The 16653-nt window shown below is 49.8% G+C and overlaps 2 protein-coding genes and 1 non-coding gene across 4 annotated transcripts in view; 1 reads left to right on the forward strand and 2 right to left on the reverse strand.

Annotated features, from left to right (window-relative positions):
* On the forward strand, positions 1-5901 carry TMEM150B (transmembrane protein 150B). Its single transcript, XM_015249622.3, has 8 exons — positions 1-145; positions 368-493; positions 695-843; positions 1186-1245; positions 1351-1418; positions 1634-1761; positions 3015-3198; positions 5595-5901. Exons 3-8 carry the CDS (start codon positions 776-778, stop codon positions 5789-5791), a joined length of 705 nt encoding a protein of 234 aa, XP_015105108.1. The 5' UTR covers positions 1-145; positions 368-493; positions 695-775; the 3' UTR covers positions 5792-5901.
* BRSK1 (BR serine/threonine kinase 1) overlaps positions 5896-16653 on the reverse strand; it is a 23976-nt gene continuing 13218 nt past the window's right edge. The window contains exons 15-19 of one of the 2 annotated variants that reach the window (XM_072966527.1): positions 16398-16446; positions 16178-16301; positions 15302-15500; positions 8541-8630; positions 5896-6558 (exon numbers count right to left, since the gene is read on the reverse strand). In XM_072966527.1, the coding sequence (XP_072822628.1) occupies positions 6401-6558; positions 8541-8630; positions 15302-15500; positions 16178-16301; positions 16398-16446 (620 nt within the window). In that variant the 3' untranslated portion in view covers positions 5896-6400. The remainder of the gene's footprint in view (positions 6559-8540; positions 8631-15301; positions 15501-16177; positions 16302-16397; positions 16447-16653) is intronic. The other variant, XM_015249621.3, reaches the window with a different exon arrangement.
* TRNAA-GGC (transfer RNA alanine (anticodon GGC)) lies at positions 9415-9486 on the reverse strand. Its single transcript has one exon. It is a non-coding gene; the product is annotated as a tRNA-Ala (tRNA).

Here is a 16653-nt window from a genome sequence, read left to right on the forward strand (position 1 = left end):
AGTCTGCACCAAGAAGGGCAGTGGACCCGCAGGCCTGGATTCTCGGTCCTCAAGGAGACAAGAGCTGGGAGGTGGGAACTCGGAAGTTAGAAACAATTGCATGTGTTCTGGAAGGAACTGGAGGCCTGGACTTCTGGGTCCCCAAGTGAGGAAGGGCGAGGAGAGGGGGAGGCTCAGATTTCTGGGTTCTGGGGGACGACAAGGGCTGGGAGTTTGAATGCTGAACTCATAAAGCTGCAGGAAGGAAGCTGGGGGCACCTGGAAGCTACGCTGCTGCCTGCTCTGTGCTGAACCTGGACGTGGCAGTTTGGAGGTAAAGTCCCTGAGAAAGTGGAGGTCACACTCTTGGCCTGACTGTTTCCTGCAGGCATTCTATCCTGGACTTTGGCTCTACTGGAACACCGACAGCCCCACCCCACAACACAGCCATCTTCCCCAAACCTCTCACCCAGCCCCAGTCTCAGGACTGAGAGAGCCAGAGGGAGCCTGACAAGTGAGCATCCTGGGGGAACCCAGAGGCTGGCAGTGGAGGGAGGGGCTGGGAGAGACTCAGAAGCTGGGTGGGGGGAGGACAGCTAAGAGAAACTGGGAGATCAGGATTGAAGGACTGTGCAGAAGATAGGAAAAGTGCCTCAAGCAGAGAACTGGCGCCTCAGGGGCAGGTGGCCATGATCTAACACACCTGGATCCTCAGCGCTGGTTCCTCACCTGAGAGACAGCAAGCCTAAGCCGTGGCCTCAGTCCCTGACCCTCTCCTTCCACTGCGGAGCCCGGCATGTGGGGCTACCTGTCCCTGCTCCCTGTCTTCCTGGCCTGCTGGGCTATTGCTGGTATCTGGACCGTGTGAGTCTTAGAGGCAGGATGGATGCCTGCCTCTGAAGGAGGGCCTGGGTACCTGCACCCCTGGGTCTGAGGGAGGAGGGCTTGGGTTCTGGACCCCTGGGTCTGAGGGAGGAGGGGCTGGGGGTCTGGACCCTGGGTCTGAGGGAGGAGGACTGGGGTCTGGACCCCTGGGTGTGAGGGAGGAGGGGCTGGGGGTCTGGACCCCTGGGTCTGAGGGAGGAGGGGCTGGGGGTCTGGACTCCTGAGACTGGGAAGGAGCTAGAAGTTCAGTTTCTGTGGGTAACAGAAAGAAAAGTTTCCTTCGAAAGCCCTCTACTCACTCTGCTGTGTCCCTGACCTCAGTTTTTCGCTCGCGGTGGTCCACAAGTCAGTGAACCTCACGGAAGCCTTCCCCTATATCAGGTAGTTTTGCCGCTGACAGCGTGGTGTGTACGTGGGTGTTCAGAGGGAGGAGAGGAGGGGTCCCTGCTTCTGAGGAGCTACAGGATGACCCTTTATCTCCCCCAGTCGATGTGGAAATTACCCTCCTGAAAGCTGCGTCTTCAGCCAGGTGCTCAACGTGGGAGCTGCTATGGGTAAATGTGACCCCCACCCCCCACCCTCCACACCCCAGCCACACCTCTCCTTTGGTGCTAGCCCTACCTAGCCGAGAGCGCCCCAGACTCCTCCTCCCCCAAATCCAGGAGTTGGGCTCCCACCCAGGGGACCTCAGTCTCTCTCCACCCCACCCCCTACCCCCTACCCAGGAGTCAGGGGCTCTGGTCTCCCTCCCACTTCCCTCTTCTCTCAGCTGCCTGGATCTGCATTCTCCGTTACCACCAGCTTCGGGACTGGGGGGTCGGAAAGTGTCCTAACCAGATGATCCTGTGGACGGGGCTCCTCTGTGCCCTGGGTACCTCTATAGTGGGCAATTTTCAGGTGAGACTGAGCAGCCTAGGCCGGGTACTGGTCAGCCAGAGCCTGGGACTACAACTCCCAGCATCCCCCGGGGCTGTAGGCTTCTTGTTTCAGGAGGCTGATTCCCGCGCAGCCTCCTGGGACTCGTATTTCTCTGTGGCTCTCGGGCTGTGGAGGGGGTGCATTCTGCTCTCTGAAAGAGGCCCCTTATAATCATTACGCTGAACCCTAGGATGTTGGGGGTAATTCACTGCCATGCCCCTCCTTAATGATGAAATTTCTCAGTTCACTTACTCTTAATGAAGGAGGCACTACGATTTACATTGGGCAGGTTGTTTTACTCCATCTCCACAAGGACTCTAGGTAGGTCCTTCTTGGCCAAATCCCACAGAGATATTTCTTTATCACTGGGTTCGTGGTGGTCAGAGATGAACCCAGATTCGTAAACTCTATAACCCACATTCTTTTTTGTTTGTTGGTTTTGTTTGTTTGTTTGTTTTTGCCAGGGGGTAGTAATTAGAAATATTTATTTGTTTGTTTTAAATTTAATTTATTATTTTACTTGAGAGAGGAGGTAATTAGGGTTATTTATTTATTGTAATGGAGGTACGGGGGATTGAACCCAGGACCTCCTGCATGCTAAGCACAGACTCTACCACTGAGCTATACCCTCCTCCACAGCTATACCCTCCTCCACATTCTTAACCAGGAAGCTCAGTATATATTGTAGAATAAATAAATGGATGAGTGATAGGAGAAATCTTATTGGTTTATTTAATATCATTGTATTTTACTACGAAGCCTCTGATTCTAAACCTCTGCTGACAAAACTCTGGGGCAGCCACAGGGTGTTTAGACAGAAGGCTGCACTATTATCTATGGGGCTCTGTTACATGCCAGGCACTGTTTTAGGGATGGAGGTCCCAGCAGTGAACAGGAGATTTATTTATTTGTTTATTTAATTTTGTGGGGGAAGTAATTAGGTTTACTATTTATTCTTAAGAGAGGTACTGGGGATTGAACCCAAGGCCTCACGCATGCTAAGCATGCACTCTACCACTTGAGCTACACTCTTCCCAGAGCAGCAGGTGTGAATATCTGCCCCGTTGGAGCTGAAAAGAGCCAGCGCACCTAAGCAATAACCTAGTTGCCGGGAATGGCTGTTTCCAGTCACAGCCCGTTGGGTTGGTCCCAGGGGCCTCCCTGCACAGCATCGTGGCCCTTCCCCTCCCACAGGGCTTTCTCTCAACTCTGCTCCCTCCTCCTCCTCCCAGGAGAAGAACCTGCGGCCCGTGCACCTGACAGGGTCCTTCTTTGCCTTCTTCGTGGGAGTCCTCTACTTCTGGCTGCAGGTCCTTCTCTGCTGGCGGATGAAGAGCCTGCCCCAGCCTGGGGCTCCTTGGCTTGGGCCTCTCCGCCTGGTCCTCTGCAGCCTCTGCAGTATCCTCATAGTGACCAGTATCCTTTCTGTGGCAGGGAGGCAGGGGCTGGGGCGCTGCTTCCCCGGGGTGGGTCTGCCATTTACTGGTGTGGCAGCCTCTTCCTTTCTCAGCCTTGGTCTCCGTGCAGGGTTATAACGGAGTCTTCAGAGTGCTGACTCTGGGTTGGAATCCCACCACTTCTACATACCACTGGGCGGGAAACTCCGCTGGTTTCTAAACTTCTCCGTGCCTGTCTCCTCATCTATCAAATGTGGGTAATAATAAGGAACGTGAGGAAGGAAGGAGATGATATATATGAGGTGCTTACATCAGTGCCTGGCATAGTGTGAGTGATGCATAAATATTGGGAGAACAAGAAACCAAAGACAGCAGTCACTTTGGGGTACCCGCTCTGCTTTGGGCATCTTGCTGGCTAAGACTGGAGACTGAGGTTTGCACAGTGGGAGTGAGTCTCTGGGCCAAGAACTGTCCTGGAAGTTCAATGACAGAGCTGGTGTGGGCAGCAGAGGGCTCCCCTGGCCCCTACTTTGTCTCCTCCCAGCCCCTTGCATGGTAATGTCATGTTAGTAGCTTGAAATGGCCATAGTGAGAGTAGTCATTCCCCAGAAACTGGCAAATGTTACAAATCAGAGCCAGTCCTCACAAATCAGAGCTGGTTGTTACACATTTACCACTAGGTGAAGCCTGGATTCATACCCACTTCTCAGTCACCCCAGAACCTATCAGCACTGCACACCCCTGGGCAAGCCAAACCACTCTCTGAGCGTCAGTTTCCATAGCTGTAGAATGGAGTTGCTTTTATCAGAATAATGATGGTTCCTCTGAGAGAGGCTGAGTACTCTGAGCGAGAGGAGGGCTGTGAGCTCAGCCTTGGGGACTGCTTTCCTCTCTGGAGACAAGGGAAGGGGAGGCTGGGGTCCTTGGCATTCAGAAGAGGCTGGAGGGAACCAGCTGAGGCCAGCACCAGCAGCAGTGCTGCTGCTAAGATTCCGGCGACCCTTTTGAAAACCTCCACTGGGCTGATAATCAGTTTGGCTGCAGGGTCCTCCTGTGGGGCTCAAGTAGCCCTTGGCAGTGGGGAGGGGGGATGGGACCATAAGTGGTCAGTTGAGTGTGGTAAGGGCTGGGTGGCTGCAAAGAGAGGCCTGAGACCTGGTCTGTTTTCAGCTGCTCTTGCAGAACCAGACGTTTCTGGCCTGGGTTGGGAGGTTGGGGGGACACCACAGGTACTTGCAGAGGGTGGAAAAACCCTCTGAGGACCTCAGGGGAGGACCTGAGGCTGCTGGCAGGGCCAGAGATGAGGATCACTGGCATTCAGGTGAGGGATTTCAGGCTTGGGTTTGCCCGAGGGCAGTAGGGAGCCATAGATAGCTTGTGAACAGGGGAGGTACAAGGTCAGTTCTGGGGGTAAGCACTTGTGTTTGGGGGGCTCACACTTCTCCTTTGCTCTAAGATTGGTGGGGACAGGGGATGGTGTTGGCCTTAGTCACTGTCTAAAAATCTCTGAATGAATGAATGATGTCTAATCTGATCCAGGTGGGGTGAGTTGGAGCTAGCTTGGCTGAGAGGAGGAGGAGGAGTACTCTAGTGGGTGGGGGGATGGCCCCAGAAGGTGAGGGGCATCTCTGCCAGGTTGGAGCTTGGAGTATGTGTGGGCTGGTGCTTACCAACAAGTTTTAAGGAGCTGGGACTGGGGAGCTGGAGAAGGGACAGGACAGACCAGTAGAGAGATGCCAGGCCAGAAGGAGATGGACAGCGCAGTCAGGACACAACTTGGGGTGACCAGCTGGCCATGGAGATGAGGAAGGAGGGGTGAGGGCGGTTCCCAAGGGTCTGCTTGGATGCAGGAGTGGGTGGTGGTGTCATGGAGGTGGTGTCCTTCCACCCAGAAGGAGGAAGAGGTTTTAGGATGAAGTGAGATTCTGTTTGGGAGTGAGCAGGAGGCACTTGTGGGCCATGGGTCGGGGGAAGAGTTAAAAGCATAGCCTGAAGCCAGTGGGTGGGTAGGGGTTACTTTTAGGAAACCCTGCATTTTTGGAGGTAGAAGCAATGGCGGCTGGTTGGCCCTGGCAAGTGAGGAGACAGCAGAGCCTTCTCCGGGCCAGGAAAAGCCAACAGGAGACAAGAGCCTTGTTCTGGGATGTTGGGAATGTGATACAAACAGGAGAAACATGCAAGGAAAAAACTGGGAAACAGCTGGAGACAGAGACAGGGATTGGAGGGCATCCCTTTGGGGGCGTCTGGGTGTTGCCAAGGAGGGTGTCCAGCCAGAGGGGTCATTCTAGCCAGGGCAGGGTGGGCATGTCACGAGAAGGCACCCAGAGACGGCCTCAGCCTGTCCAAGGTTATATGGCAGCCCAGCCAGTCTCCCGCATCCTCCTGTGACGGTCTGCCCTTGACCTTGGTGCACAGTGGTCGTCCTCCACGTCCGGTCACTGCGTTCAGCCTCTGCTGCCTGCGAGTGGGTCGCCGCCATGCTGCTATTCATCCTCTTCGGCCTCTTTGCCGTGGACTTCTCCAGCCTGGGTCGCTGTACCCTGCATCTCCAGCCGGGCCCCAACAGCCTCAGCCCCCCGGCCTCCCCCATCTCCCTGCAGGTTCCGCTGTGAACCGCTGATCAGCACAGCATCTTCATACCTCCAGTTCCCGCCATCTGGTTCCGCCTCTGCGGTCAGGGCCACCAAGGAAGCGAGAGGCCAAGGCCAGCCAGCCATCCCTGATCAAGGATATTTATTATTATTAACTTTTTCTTTTTTGCCGCCGGCGGAATCAGAGACACGGACGCAGGCAGGATCACGCGAAATCAGAATTCCTTCCGGAGAGCAAATCCGTACAGAAGGTTGTGGGGGCCGGGAGAGGACCAGGAGAGGGGGGCCCAGGAAAGGGGAGTTGGGGACACAAGGACAGATGGCCCTGTCCGTCCGGATCTGCTAAGCCACCCCAACCAGCCCCCGTTCCCCCCCACCCCGCAGAGAGACTGATCAATAAATAAAATAATAAATTAATAAATAAAATAGAAACAGCTCCCCCACCCCCAGTCCCCCCTAGAACCACCCGCTGTTGGGCACGGCCCCCTGAGCCCCATCCCTGCAGGGCAAGGCCGGGTTTGTTGTGTCTCCCCCTCCCTACATACTCCATGGGCCCTATTTACAGATTCACAGTTGGGGGGCAGGGAAGGGGGGTGGAGGGGGCGCCCCTCCTTCCCCGGCCCCCTGGGGTCAGGGCAGGGGGGTCCCGTTGGTGGCCAAGAGCTTCTTGTCCTTAGGGGGACCTCGGCGGGGAGAACTGGTCAGCTCTGGGTCCGGGCGGCCAGGCGGGGGCTGCAGGCTTCGGGGTGGGGCACCGGCAGGCCGGGCCTGGGTGCCGTTCTTCTCGTCTGTGGGGGAGGAAGCGGTCTGGCCTCAGGAACCTCAAGGCTGCAAAGCCCCAGGGCAGGGGAGGTGGCTGCCAGGGGTCACACACACACCAGCAATCAGGCCTGGCTTCCCTGGAACCACCTGGCACATGTCTCCGGCGCCCTCTGACCCTCATGGCTTTGGAAACTGGGCCCAGCTCAGGACACACCCTCAGAGACTCTGATTACAACCCTGCTTGCTAAGGGATGCTGGTCTCAGCAACAGATAAGATTCGAGTCCCCCAGAGGATGGCCAAAAGGCCATCTTACCTTCCTGCTGGTTTTTAGAGAGTCTTGGTAATGGGGCCTAGGGGAGCCTACAGCAGTTTTGGGGGGAGGTCCTGAGCCTCCTAGTCGAGCTTGAATGATTGGGGTCACCTGACTGCCCCAGACTAGGGAGCTGCCTGGGCAGCACTGGTTGCCAGTGGTCATCCAGCAACTTCTGTGGGTCCCCAGACAGTACCTGAGGTCCTGGGGCAGAAACCAGCCCCCTTAAGAGACACTGATTGCTGGAGGCCTTGTTGCCATAGGAACCAATAAGTCAGCGGTCCTCAGGGCAGACCCAGAGGTGCCCCCCTGCCCCACTCCCCTTGTAAGGCCTGTGGCTCTGGCCCTTGGTGCCTGTGGGTCCCACATCCTTGGGGGTGTGCCCTTTTAGGAACTCTGGTTGTCATGGAAACCGGGTTCAGGGGGCCTTCCTCGCTTTCTGGTTGCCCCGGGGAACCAGGCCCTGTGGAGACCAGCAGAGAGCAGTTTCTCCACCTCCCCACTAGGGCCACTTGGGGCTGGGAAGTCATGCTGCAGGAGTCATCCTGCACACTGTAGGACGCGTCCCAGCATCCCTGGCCTCCACCCACAAGAGGCCCCAAGCATGCCCTTCCCCCCCAAGCTGAGACAACCACAAAAGTCTCCAGCCGTTGCCAAATGTCCCCCAGGGGACTGTGGTAGGCTGAACAATGCCCCTCTCCAAAGATGCCCCCCTCCTGATGCTGAGAAGCTGTGAAAACGGCACCTTACAAAGCAAGGGACCCTGCAGCTGTGACTAAGGTTAGGACCTCCAGGTGGGGAGGCTGTTTGAGATTACCTAGGTGGGTCCTTAAAAGAACCTTTCCCCACTAAGAGCAGGGTCAGAGGGAGACAGGGTCAGAGGGAGACAGGGCCACAGAAGGACGCCAGGGAGATGCAACGTCACCCTCTTTGAGGATGAGAGAGGGAGCCGTAAGGAGCAGATGCAGAGGCCTCTGGGAGCGGGAAAGGCAAGCCCCGATTCTCCCTACACCCCCACCCTGAGCCTCCAGGAGGGAGTCCGGCCTTCCCTCTGGGCACCTTGGTGTTGGCCCAGTGAGAGTGTGCAGAACCCCTGACTTCTAGGCCTGTATGACAATAAGCTGATGTTGTCTGAACCATGGAGTTTGTGGTTGGTAGTGACCATGTCATCGTTGTCCTCTGGTTGCTAGAGAATTCTGCTGCTGATAGCCAGGGCTGGTGGGCACAGGGAAGCCCCTTCCTCCTGGAGCACAGACCTCACTCACTCCCAGGGGACACCTGAGTCCTTGAAAACCAGGCCCAGCAAGGCCAGAAGACAGGGTGCAACTGGAAGTCTTGTATCCCCAGAACCTCTCAGTCCCGGACTAACTGGGATGGCTGGTCACCCTCTCCAGAATACAGTTCAGGAGCCTCTGTTGGCAGGAAGTTCCGTTACCTCCAGAGAGCTGTCATCCTCTCAGGGACCCCTGGAGGTCCCCTCCCTAGCAAGGCCTTCTCAGGGTCAGGATGGCCTGGTTCCCACAAGCTCAGGCCCCAGCCTCTCCGGGAACCTGCTCCCAGCACTGCAGGTGGGAGCTGAAGGCAGCAGCACGTGGTCCCTGCTCCCCACAGCAGAAGCCTCGCCAGCAACCCAAACCCGGACACCGGTACCAGGAAGTCTCCCCTCTGCCCCTCGGGCACCCCACGGTGCTGCCCACCTGCCAGGGCCTGCACGGAGGGCTGGTCATGGGTGCTCAGCAGCTGTGCCTGGATGGTCTCCACAACCCGCTTGAACCGCCGGCTGGGCCCTGGAAGAGGCAGGGAGACTGACCGATGAATCAAAATCCAGTATTTTATGGCAGGATGAGAAAAACTCAAACACAAAATTTCTCTCTGCCTATTTGGGGCCGCCTCCCTTCCCCTCAGCATGTGCTGTGCATCTGCATTGACCAGACCTCCTTAGGAGACAGCCTTCCTTAATCCTGGAAGGGTCCACGGCGACCCAGGAACCACACCACTCACTTTGTACGTGTTAATACGTCCTTTAACGTACAGCCCCTTGTCTCAAAATCTTACAGAACTGTGCTTTGACCTCTAAGGGGCATGATAGTCCTCAGAGTATTCTGAGAGGCTTTTCCTGGGTTATATTCCTCAGGTTGGCTCAAATAAAATTTTCTATTTTTTCCTTAGATTGACTTACTAATTTTGCATGGACATGCAGGGCATAGTCGGCAGATGTCAGAGACACCAGGAGGCTACGCAGGACCTGCACTCGGTACCAGCATGGCCCATTGGGCCCCACCGGCTTCTTGGTACTGCTCAGGTCTTCCGGTAAGTACTCCTGACACCTGGATCTCATTGTTGGAGAGATGATCCTGAAAACTTTATTCAAGCTGTTTTTACTTAAGACTTGGAGTCTTAAGGGGCACTGGTGTATTTCCTAGGCTGGGACCTAGGGGCATCTGGACAGAATGCCCAGGGAAACATAGGTGGCTGGGTTTTTGTTAAATTTGGCTTAAACTGGGTGGGGGGATCCCCAATGCGTTGTTACATGCTTTGAACAAAACTTTTTTTTTTTTTAATTTCCCTTGAGGGAGGTACTGGGGATTGAACCCAGGACCTCGTGCACGCCAAGCACGTGTTCTACCACTGAGCTATACCCCCAACCCCACCCCATGAACAAAACTTTTGCTAATGAAGTAACAGTCTGAATTATTCAGCTCTGAAGAACAAGGGAGACCCCCTACAAGCATTAAGTAAAAACTGTTCATCTGTGGAGGGGCGTGAGGGTGGCACACCAGAGGCGGATAACAGCGTTCCATGCACCCACGGCGGTTTTAGACAGTCAGGGAAAGAAACCAACACGTGTATGCGTCCAACTGACCCCAAGGTAAATCCTTGGGGAGCGAGGCTCAGAGTCAGCACACATTCGATCTACCACAGTGTCCTCAGAAAGCTGCTCAGACCATATCTCATATCTGAATTAGGCTACGAAATTAATACTGGGAAGCTGTGCCTCAAAGGCCAAACAGCTCCCGTGCAGACAGCCGCCTATGGGAATACCAGCTGCTTCCAAGTACTTAATAGGGAATTAAATGAAACGAAGCCCTGAAATGGCCACGATGGGGTTTTTGTGTGTGTGTGTGATTTTTTTTTTAATTGCAGTATAGTTGACTTACAATGTTGTGTTAGTTTCAGGAGTACAGCTTAGTGATTCAGTTATACATATATATTCTTTTTCGGATTCTGTTCCATTACAGGTCACTGTAAGATACTGAATGTAGTTCCTTGTGCTGTACAATAGATCTTTGTTGTTGATTTATTTTATATATAGTAGTGTGTACCTGTTGATCCCAAACTCCTAATGTATTCCTCCCTCCCACCCCTTTTCCCCTTAGTAACCATAAGTTTGTTCTCTATGCCTATGAGCCTATTTCTGGTTTGTAAATAAGTTCATTTTTTCTTTGTTTTTTGTTTTGACTCCACATATAAGTGATATCATGTAAGATGGGGTTCTTTCTTCAGCATTCTAAAACTGCAGTTAAAGCCTGGAGTCTCCTTTAGCTCGGGGAGTGGGAGTAGGGTATAGCTGGGGGTGGGGGACGGTAGAGCATGCACAGGGTCGTGGGTCCAATCCCCAGTACCTCCTCCAAAAATAAATAACCTAATTACCCCCCCCCCAAAAGCCTGGAGTCTCCTGGATCTGTGCCTGCAGGGTCTACTGGAAACAGCAGCAGCTAAGAGTTTTTCTCTTTCTTAAAATTAGATTAGCAGGGGGAAGTATTTGCAGCACTGACATCTTGGATCTTTTGAATTGGAAAAACTTCTAAACTGTTAAAATTTTAGATATCTCTCACTTAAACCATTGTACCTATTTTCATTTGTATGCAAAAGCCCCAAAAGGCTTCAAAATTCCAAAATAGCCTCTTTGAAAGATTTGTTGTAGAAGGCTGATGAGAGATTAATGATGTAAAAGGTATCTAAAACTTTAACTACTGCTCCTTTTTTCCTTTTTTTCTTTTTTAATGCAGAAACTGATTTTTAAAAATTTATTTTTATTTTATTTTTTAAATTTTTGGGGGGGAGAAATTAGATTTATTTTCAGGTTAATTTATAATTAGGTTTATTTTTACTGTGTTCATTTTTAGCGGAGGTACCAGGGACTGAACCCAGGACCTCGACTAAGCTATACCTTCCCCACCCTTTCCTCCTTTATCTGAATACTCATTCCAGTAGTCTGTCTGAATTGTCTTTCCCCTCTGAAGATACTCTTAAGTGCTTATCTTTAGAAATGGGACCACCTGAGGCTACAAGTGAGCCTCTTCGGATCAAAGGCAAGTTAATGAATTTCTTAAACCCGAGGAGGATCCTCAAAAGTGTTTGTAAATGGGTTACCAAGATGGGAGGCCACCGGTCTGACTAAACAGAACATAGCTGATACTGGGAGCCTGATGGGAATTCTGGGGGGAGGCTTTCTCCCCTAAGTTAAAAGAGGGAAAGTGAAACAGTCCAACATAGATGGATGGCTGTGTCAGTCCTTTGGTGTCACCGGGGTGGCCACCCAGTTCTTTGAGGGAAAAAACCAACTGTCCTTGTTTTATAAATTTAGTCTTCACAGGGCCAGAGGTATGACAGCCCAGAGCCCACCAGTCCTCTGACCACTCCCCAAACCTCCCCGATTTATCTCATGAGGTTTGTAAGTATTGGGGGGAAAAAATTCAGGCCTTAAGGAAACAAAGTCCTTGGAGGAGAATGTGCCTTTCTCCTCCTATGCCTTTGAGATGCAAATGTTCCATCTGGTCTCCTCCGGGATCTCTTATCTCAGCCATCTTTTTAAAATGCTAATTAAAGATAACTTGTATTGAGAGAAAAAACAAAAGGGGGGATAGGTCACTGGGGACCTGACCTGTCAGAACAAACAGAAATCTTAAGTGTCTTCTCTATAAATATTAATAAAAAGGGTTGAGCCATCTAGACAGGTGATCTTGATTTGTTCCATCTGCCATAAACCCAATGTGGATCCAACCTCTTCTGTAACTGATGGGTTTTATATTATTGTAACTGATTCATGGCTGACATTTTGGAATGGAAACTATGGGGTGTGTGTCTGTGCGTTCCTATGCATCTATATACACGCATGTTGTAGATGTGTGGTATTCCCTAAGGTAACTTGTAAAAGAGCTCTATTGAATTGGCTGAAAGGAAATTAAGCGCTTATATAAATAATCAGAAGTATAAAAGAAACTGGCCAGAATGAATGTGGGGCTCACGTGATCTGGGAAATATTCAGTATTGAATTAATATCTGATATTAAAGTTAGTACAGGGAGCTATACTCAATATCTTGCAGTAATCTATAATAAAAAAATATGAAAAGGAATGTATGCATGTATATGTGTGACTAAAACATTAGGCTGTACACCAGAAATTGACACAGTACTGTAAACTGACTATATTTCAATTTAAAAATTCAACAAAAAATTTTTTAAAGTTAGCTTAAGCTTGTTAGTGTAATTAATACTGATAGGTCTCTAGGGTCATCAGCACTAGGTATGATACTTTATTACACCTAGGTTTACCAGAAATCAAATAAGATTTTAGTATTCCTGTTACAAAGTTTTTCAGCAAGAAAAATAACTAGATATAATGAAACTTCTAAGTAAATAGAGGGAAATAAGATGAGAGCTTTTAGGTAAACTCTTTAGGGATAATTATGTTTTCGGAATGTCTATCTAAAATAGTCTTTCCAGATTTTGGTAACTTGAAACTTTAGAGTTTTGTTAAATTAAGTTAAACGTGGGGAACCTATTGAATATCTAGGCCATTTTCAAACAAGATACTGGAATATTAATCACTGAAAGGCTTCTTTGTACCGAGAAACTAAAGATATTTATGACTATTAATAAATATGTTTGGCACCTCACTAAGATATTTTCTGTGGGGAAAAAAAGGTACATTTTCTAGAAATCATAGGTAGTATTTGTAAGTTTGCTTATCTGCGGAATGCTAATGCAAAACACACTTCGTAAGTACTTACTTCTTAGTTTTTGCTAGAAACTAGGTTTCAAGGTTAAGAATTATATATGTAAACTAAAGCTAATAAAAAAACATTTCAGTCTGCCTGAAAAACAGAAGGTCTGTTTTCAGTAAAAGAGGGTAAGAGGAATGGAAATGCCTTTTGTTAAGGGAAAATAAACCCTGAGGATAAAGTTTTGTGTGTGGTCAGGGTTGGCTAAGATTAGACTGAATTTAATTAAGTAAATGAATTTTCATATTAAAGGTAAAGTGATGCAAAACTTGAATCTGGCTTTCTCTCTGTTACAAGGAGAAAGTTTTCTTAAAATATTGATCTGCTTCTGAAAACAGATAATAAAGTTTCTTTAACTGGTAATCTGTTATAACTTTTCATACTGATTTTTGAAATTTTTATTGTCACTTTGCTTAACTAAGTATTGTCCCACAGTGACTGATGATCCTATTTGACCAAGTGTTTTGAAACTTTTTTGATATTTTGACAAACTTCCCAAAGATCAAATTCTAATCGAAGTTCTTTTGATCTCTTGCTGACTTTGGGATGATTCAGAGAGAGAGGGCCCCTGGAGCATCTTAGACAAAAAATTAAACTAATTAGACTTATTTGGTATGTTAAATTACATGGGAAGCACTGTCAAATGAGTGGTGATAAAACTTAGTTTGTACCATATGGGTAAATGTCATTAAAATAGATATTTTAGAAATTACATGGAGTTCCTAAAAATCTGGTGTGTTCTGATAAAATGTTATCAGTCATAATTCTACTAATTATCTTAAATTGTATGTCACAGCAGTAACCAAGTTTATCTGTCAACTGCATTGTAATCAGGTCTTAACTGACTTTTTAAGTCTTCTATCATTTATACATAGTTATTGCTGCACTCTGATGCTTTTGCAAAAAAGTGTTTCATCTTCAAGAAGATTCACAGAAAGAAACTTCTGACAAGTACAGGTTGTTGGTAAATTTCAGATCATCCTGCTGAACTGAGAAAGAAATTAAGGAATCTGAAAGGAAAACTGATGGCTTCATAAATTTGTTAATCAAGGACTAAGATCAAGGATTAGTCAGTCACATAGGACTGAGGGAACTGATAAGCATGATTACAATTTGGGGCTTTTGTCTGAAGTATTACTGGCTTCTAATCTGTGTTTTTCAGGTATAAGGAAATTCTTCCCCTGAAGCTAATTATGACTTACAGCAATTTGGTAAATTGTACCTTTGTAGGCGGAATTGAAACACTTATCTTTTCTCTTTACCTGATGCCTCCAGGATTTAGAAACTCTTAGGTTCCTAGCACCTTTCCCAGGTAAAGAAGGAAGGACGTCTCCTAACAGGTGCAAGAAACTCAAGGTATTTTGGGGACCTCGGAAAGAGGAATTCACCCAAATCGATAGATATCTCAGGCAGAATCTGTGATGCGTCCTTGGTATGGATTTCCTGGCCTTAAGAGGATTTTTTAAAAGTTCAATCTGAGATTCTGTATGAAAAGTTCCAGCACAGCCAATTTAAAAAAGCTCATGTGGGCAATTAACCAGACTTATCCTGCAAACAAATTAGTCTGGCTGTATTTGGTAGAAGTGAGGATAATTTTAGAGAGAAAAAGATTATGTTTCAGTGGATATTAAATTCTAGCCTCATAGGTTTGTATTGACTGCCTAAGGCTCACTTCCCAGAAAGATCTTTGTCGCTACATTATTGTCAAGTTTAAGGGATTTATTAAAAGGACCCTCTAGGGGGAGGGCATAGCTCAGTGGTAGAGTGTGTGCTTAGCATACACGAGGTCCTGGGTTCAATCCCCAGTACCTCCATTAAATAAATAAATAAACCTAATTACCACCCCCCACAAAAAAAAAAAAAGATTGGTGACAAGGATAGCAAATAGACGTATTCCTCATCATCCATACTCTTGTTATCAGGACTCAGGAATCAAGGAGAATTGGAAGGAGGGCATTTTTATAGTTTTCATCTCTTGTGCCAACTCTTGATTGGTTGTGGCTACCTGGAATTTCTGAGGCTTCAGCAGAAAGAAGGGCTGCGATTGATTGGTGATGTCTGCTGTGACAACAGCACACCATAGTCTTAAACTAGGAAGAGCCCTGTGCTTTGAGGTCAGGATGCCTATGTTGAGCCCCAGCTCTGTCACAGTCTGCAGTGTGAATCTGGTCAAGCCAATTTATCTCTCTAGGCCTTAGTTTTCATCTTTGTAAAACGGGTGATTATTTACACCTCCAAGGATGCTGGGAAGCTTTTAGTGGTATAAAGCACTTAGCACATTGTGAAGGACAGGATGTGGGGGGTCTGGGAGTGGAGGGGGCTCACAGAGTCAGAACCAACTGAGCACCACCTCCTCCTCACTCATGCTGCCCTCCTGGGCTGCTGCCCTATCTCCACTGTCCTGAGCATCCCAAACACCAGGCTGGGGGCCACCGAGTCAAGGGGAACTTACCGGAGATGAGAGTAAAGGTGACGGAGTAGAAGCCACCACCACCGCTGCCGTCCCGCCGTGGGGAGGGCTCTGGACCCTCAGAGGAGCTAATGTCCACTTGGAAGCGGACAGGCTTCTGGAAGACGGAGGGGCCACCGCTGGCCTTGTACTCAGCCCTGAAGCTGGTCTGTGACAGCACACTGTGACTCAGGCTGGGGATCTGAGAGAGGTGGGGGACGAAAGGAGGGGGTGATTTCAGCGACCTGACTCCAGGGGAAGGGAGAAGCAGCCCTGTGACCAGCTCTGCCCAAGGAATGACAAGTCCCTGCAGCCCCCGGGGAAAAGAATAGCAGGCGTGGCATCGGGAAGCCCTATGCGTGCTGAGATTTTAGTTTCCTCTGTCCTATAAACAGGGTATCAGAGGAATGGCTGAGCAACTGAATCCCAAGGTAATAGGGACTCTCATAGCTGGTGCCTCCACATGAAACAAACTCCTTCCTCCCTCCACAAACACTGTCTAAGGTCACATCTGTCTCAGAAACTTAGGTCCCATAGGCCCCTAGAACAAAGAACCACAGGATCCAGTGGACAGCCTGAGTGTCCACTGGAAAAAAATAGTTCCTTTTGCCAATTTCAGAGTTGGTGATAGGGGAATGACGACTCGCCAGGCCTCAGTGGGTGTTGACATGTGGGGAATTGTCATTTGGGATCCTATTTCACCACTTCCAGGCCTCAGGGTACAATAAACCTCTCCTGTCTCTGTGCCCCCACAATGACCAAACCCAACCCTGGCTGAAGTCATGGAAGTCAGGCCAGGGCTAAGGTGGCGAACCCCAGAGGCTGCTGGGATTTGTAATTCTGTGGTGGCCAGGGGGCAAGGGGACGCAGGCCCCTTACCGACAGGAAGGCATGGACAATGTCCGCTTTGATGCTGCTGAGAGGTTTGTCCTTTAGCACGAGGAATATTTGTTCTTCTTTGTCCAAGGAGATGAAGTTCCCGAACCAAGAGCGTTTTGCCAGCCTGAGTGGGAGGGAATGGTTGGAGGTGGGTTAGGAAGGGGCTAAGGTAATGAATCCCCTCTCCATCCCTTTTCCTTCCCTTCCCTGCCAGACTCACTCTGGAGAGGACTCTGGCGTCAAACTGGACATCTCCTCGGCAGTGGGGACTGGGGAGGGGAGAGCATGGTTAACACGTGTCCATCATCCAGGTGTCCAGCACACAGGCCAGCAGCGGCCTCCAACCAGGACTTGCAGACCCCAGTGTCTATTCACCTCTCAGTAGCTAAATCCCAAATGGCACGCAGCATGATGTTCCTTCTAAAGATGCTGCCTCTAGGTAGGCCACGCCTTCTGGGGCTGGGGCTTGCTAGGCA

The sequence above is a fragment of the Vicugna pacos genome, chromosome 9 (genome assembly GCF_048564905.1).
Source record: "Vicugna pacos chromosome 9, VicPac4, whole genome shotgun sequence".
Taxonomy (NCBI): Eukaryota; Metazoa; Chordata; class Mammalia; order Artiodactyla; family Camelidae; genus Vicugna; species Vicugna pacos.

Bases quoted from the DNA above. Each gene is read 5' to 3' on its own strand.
- TMEM150B (XM_015249622.3), top strand. From the start codon at position 776: ATGTGGGGCTACCTGTCCCTGCTCCCTGTCTTCCTGGCCTGCTGGGCT. The intron at 1,419-1,633 runs GTAAATGTGACC...CTCTTCTCTCAG, and splicing joins CAACGTGGGAGCTGCTATGG to CTGCCTGGATCTGCATTCTC. The intron at 3,199-5,594 runs GTATCCTTTCTG...CTTGGTGCACAG, and splicing joins CAGTATCCTCATAGTGACCA to TGGTCGTCCTCCACGTCCGG.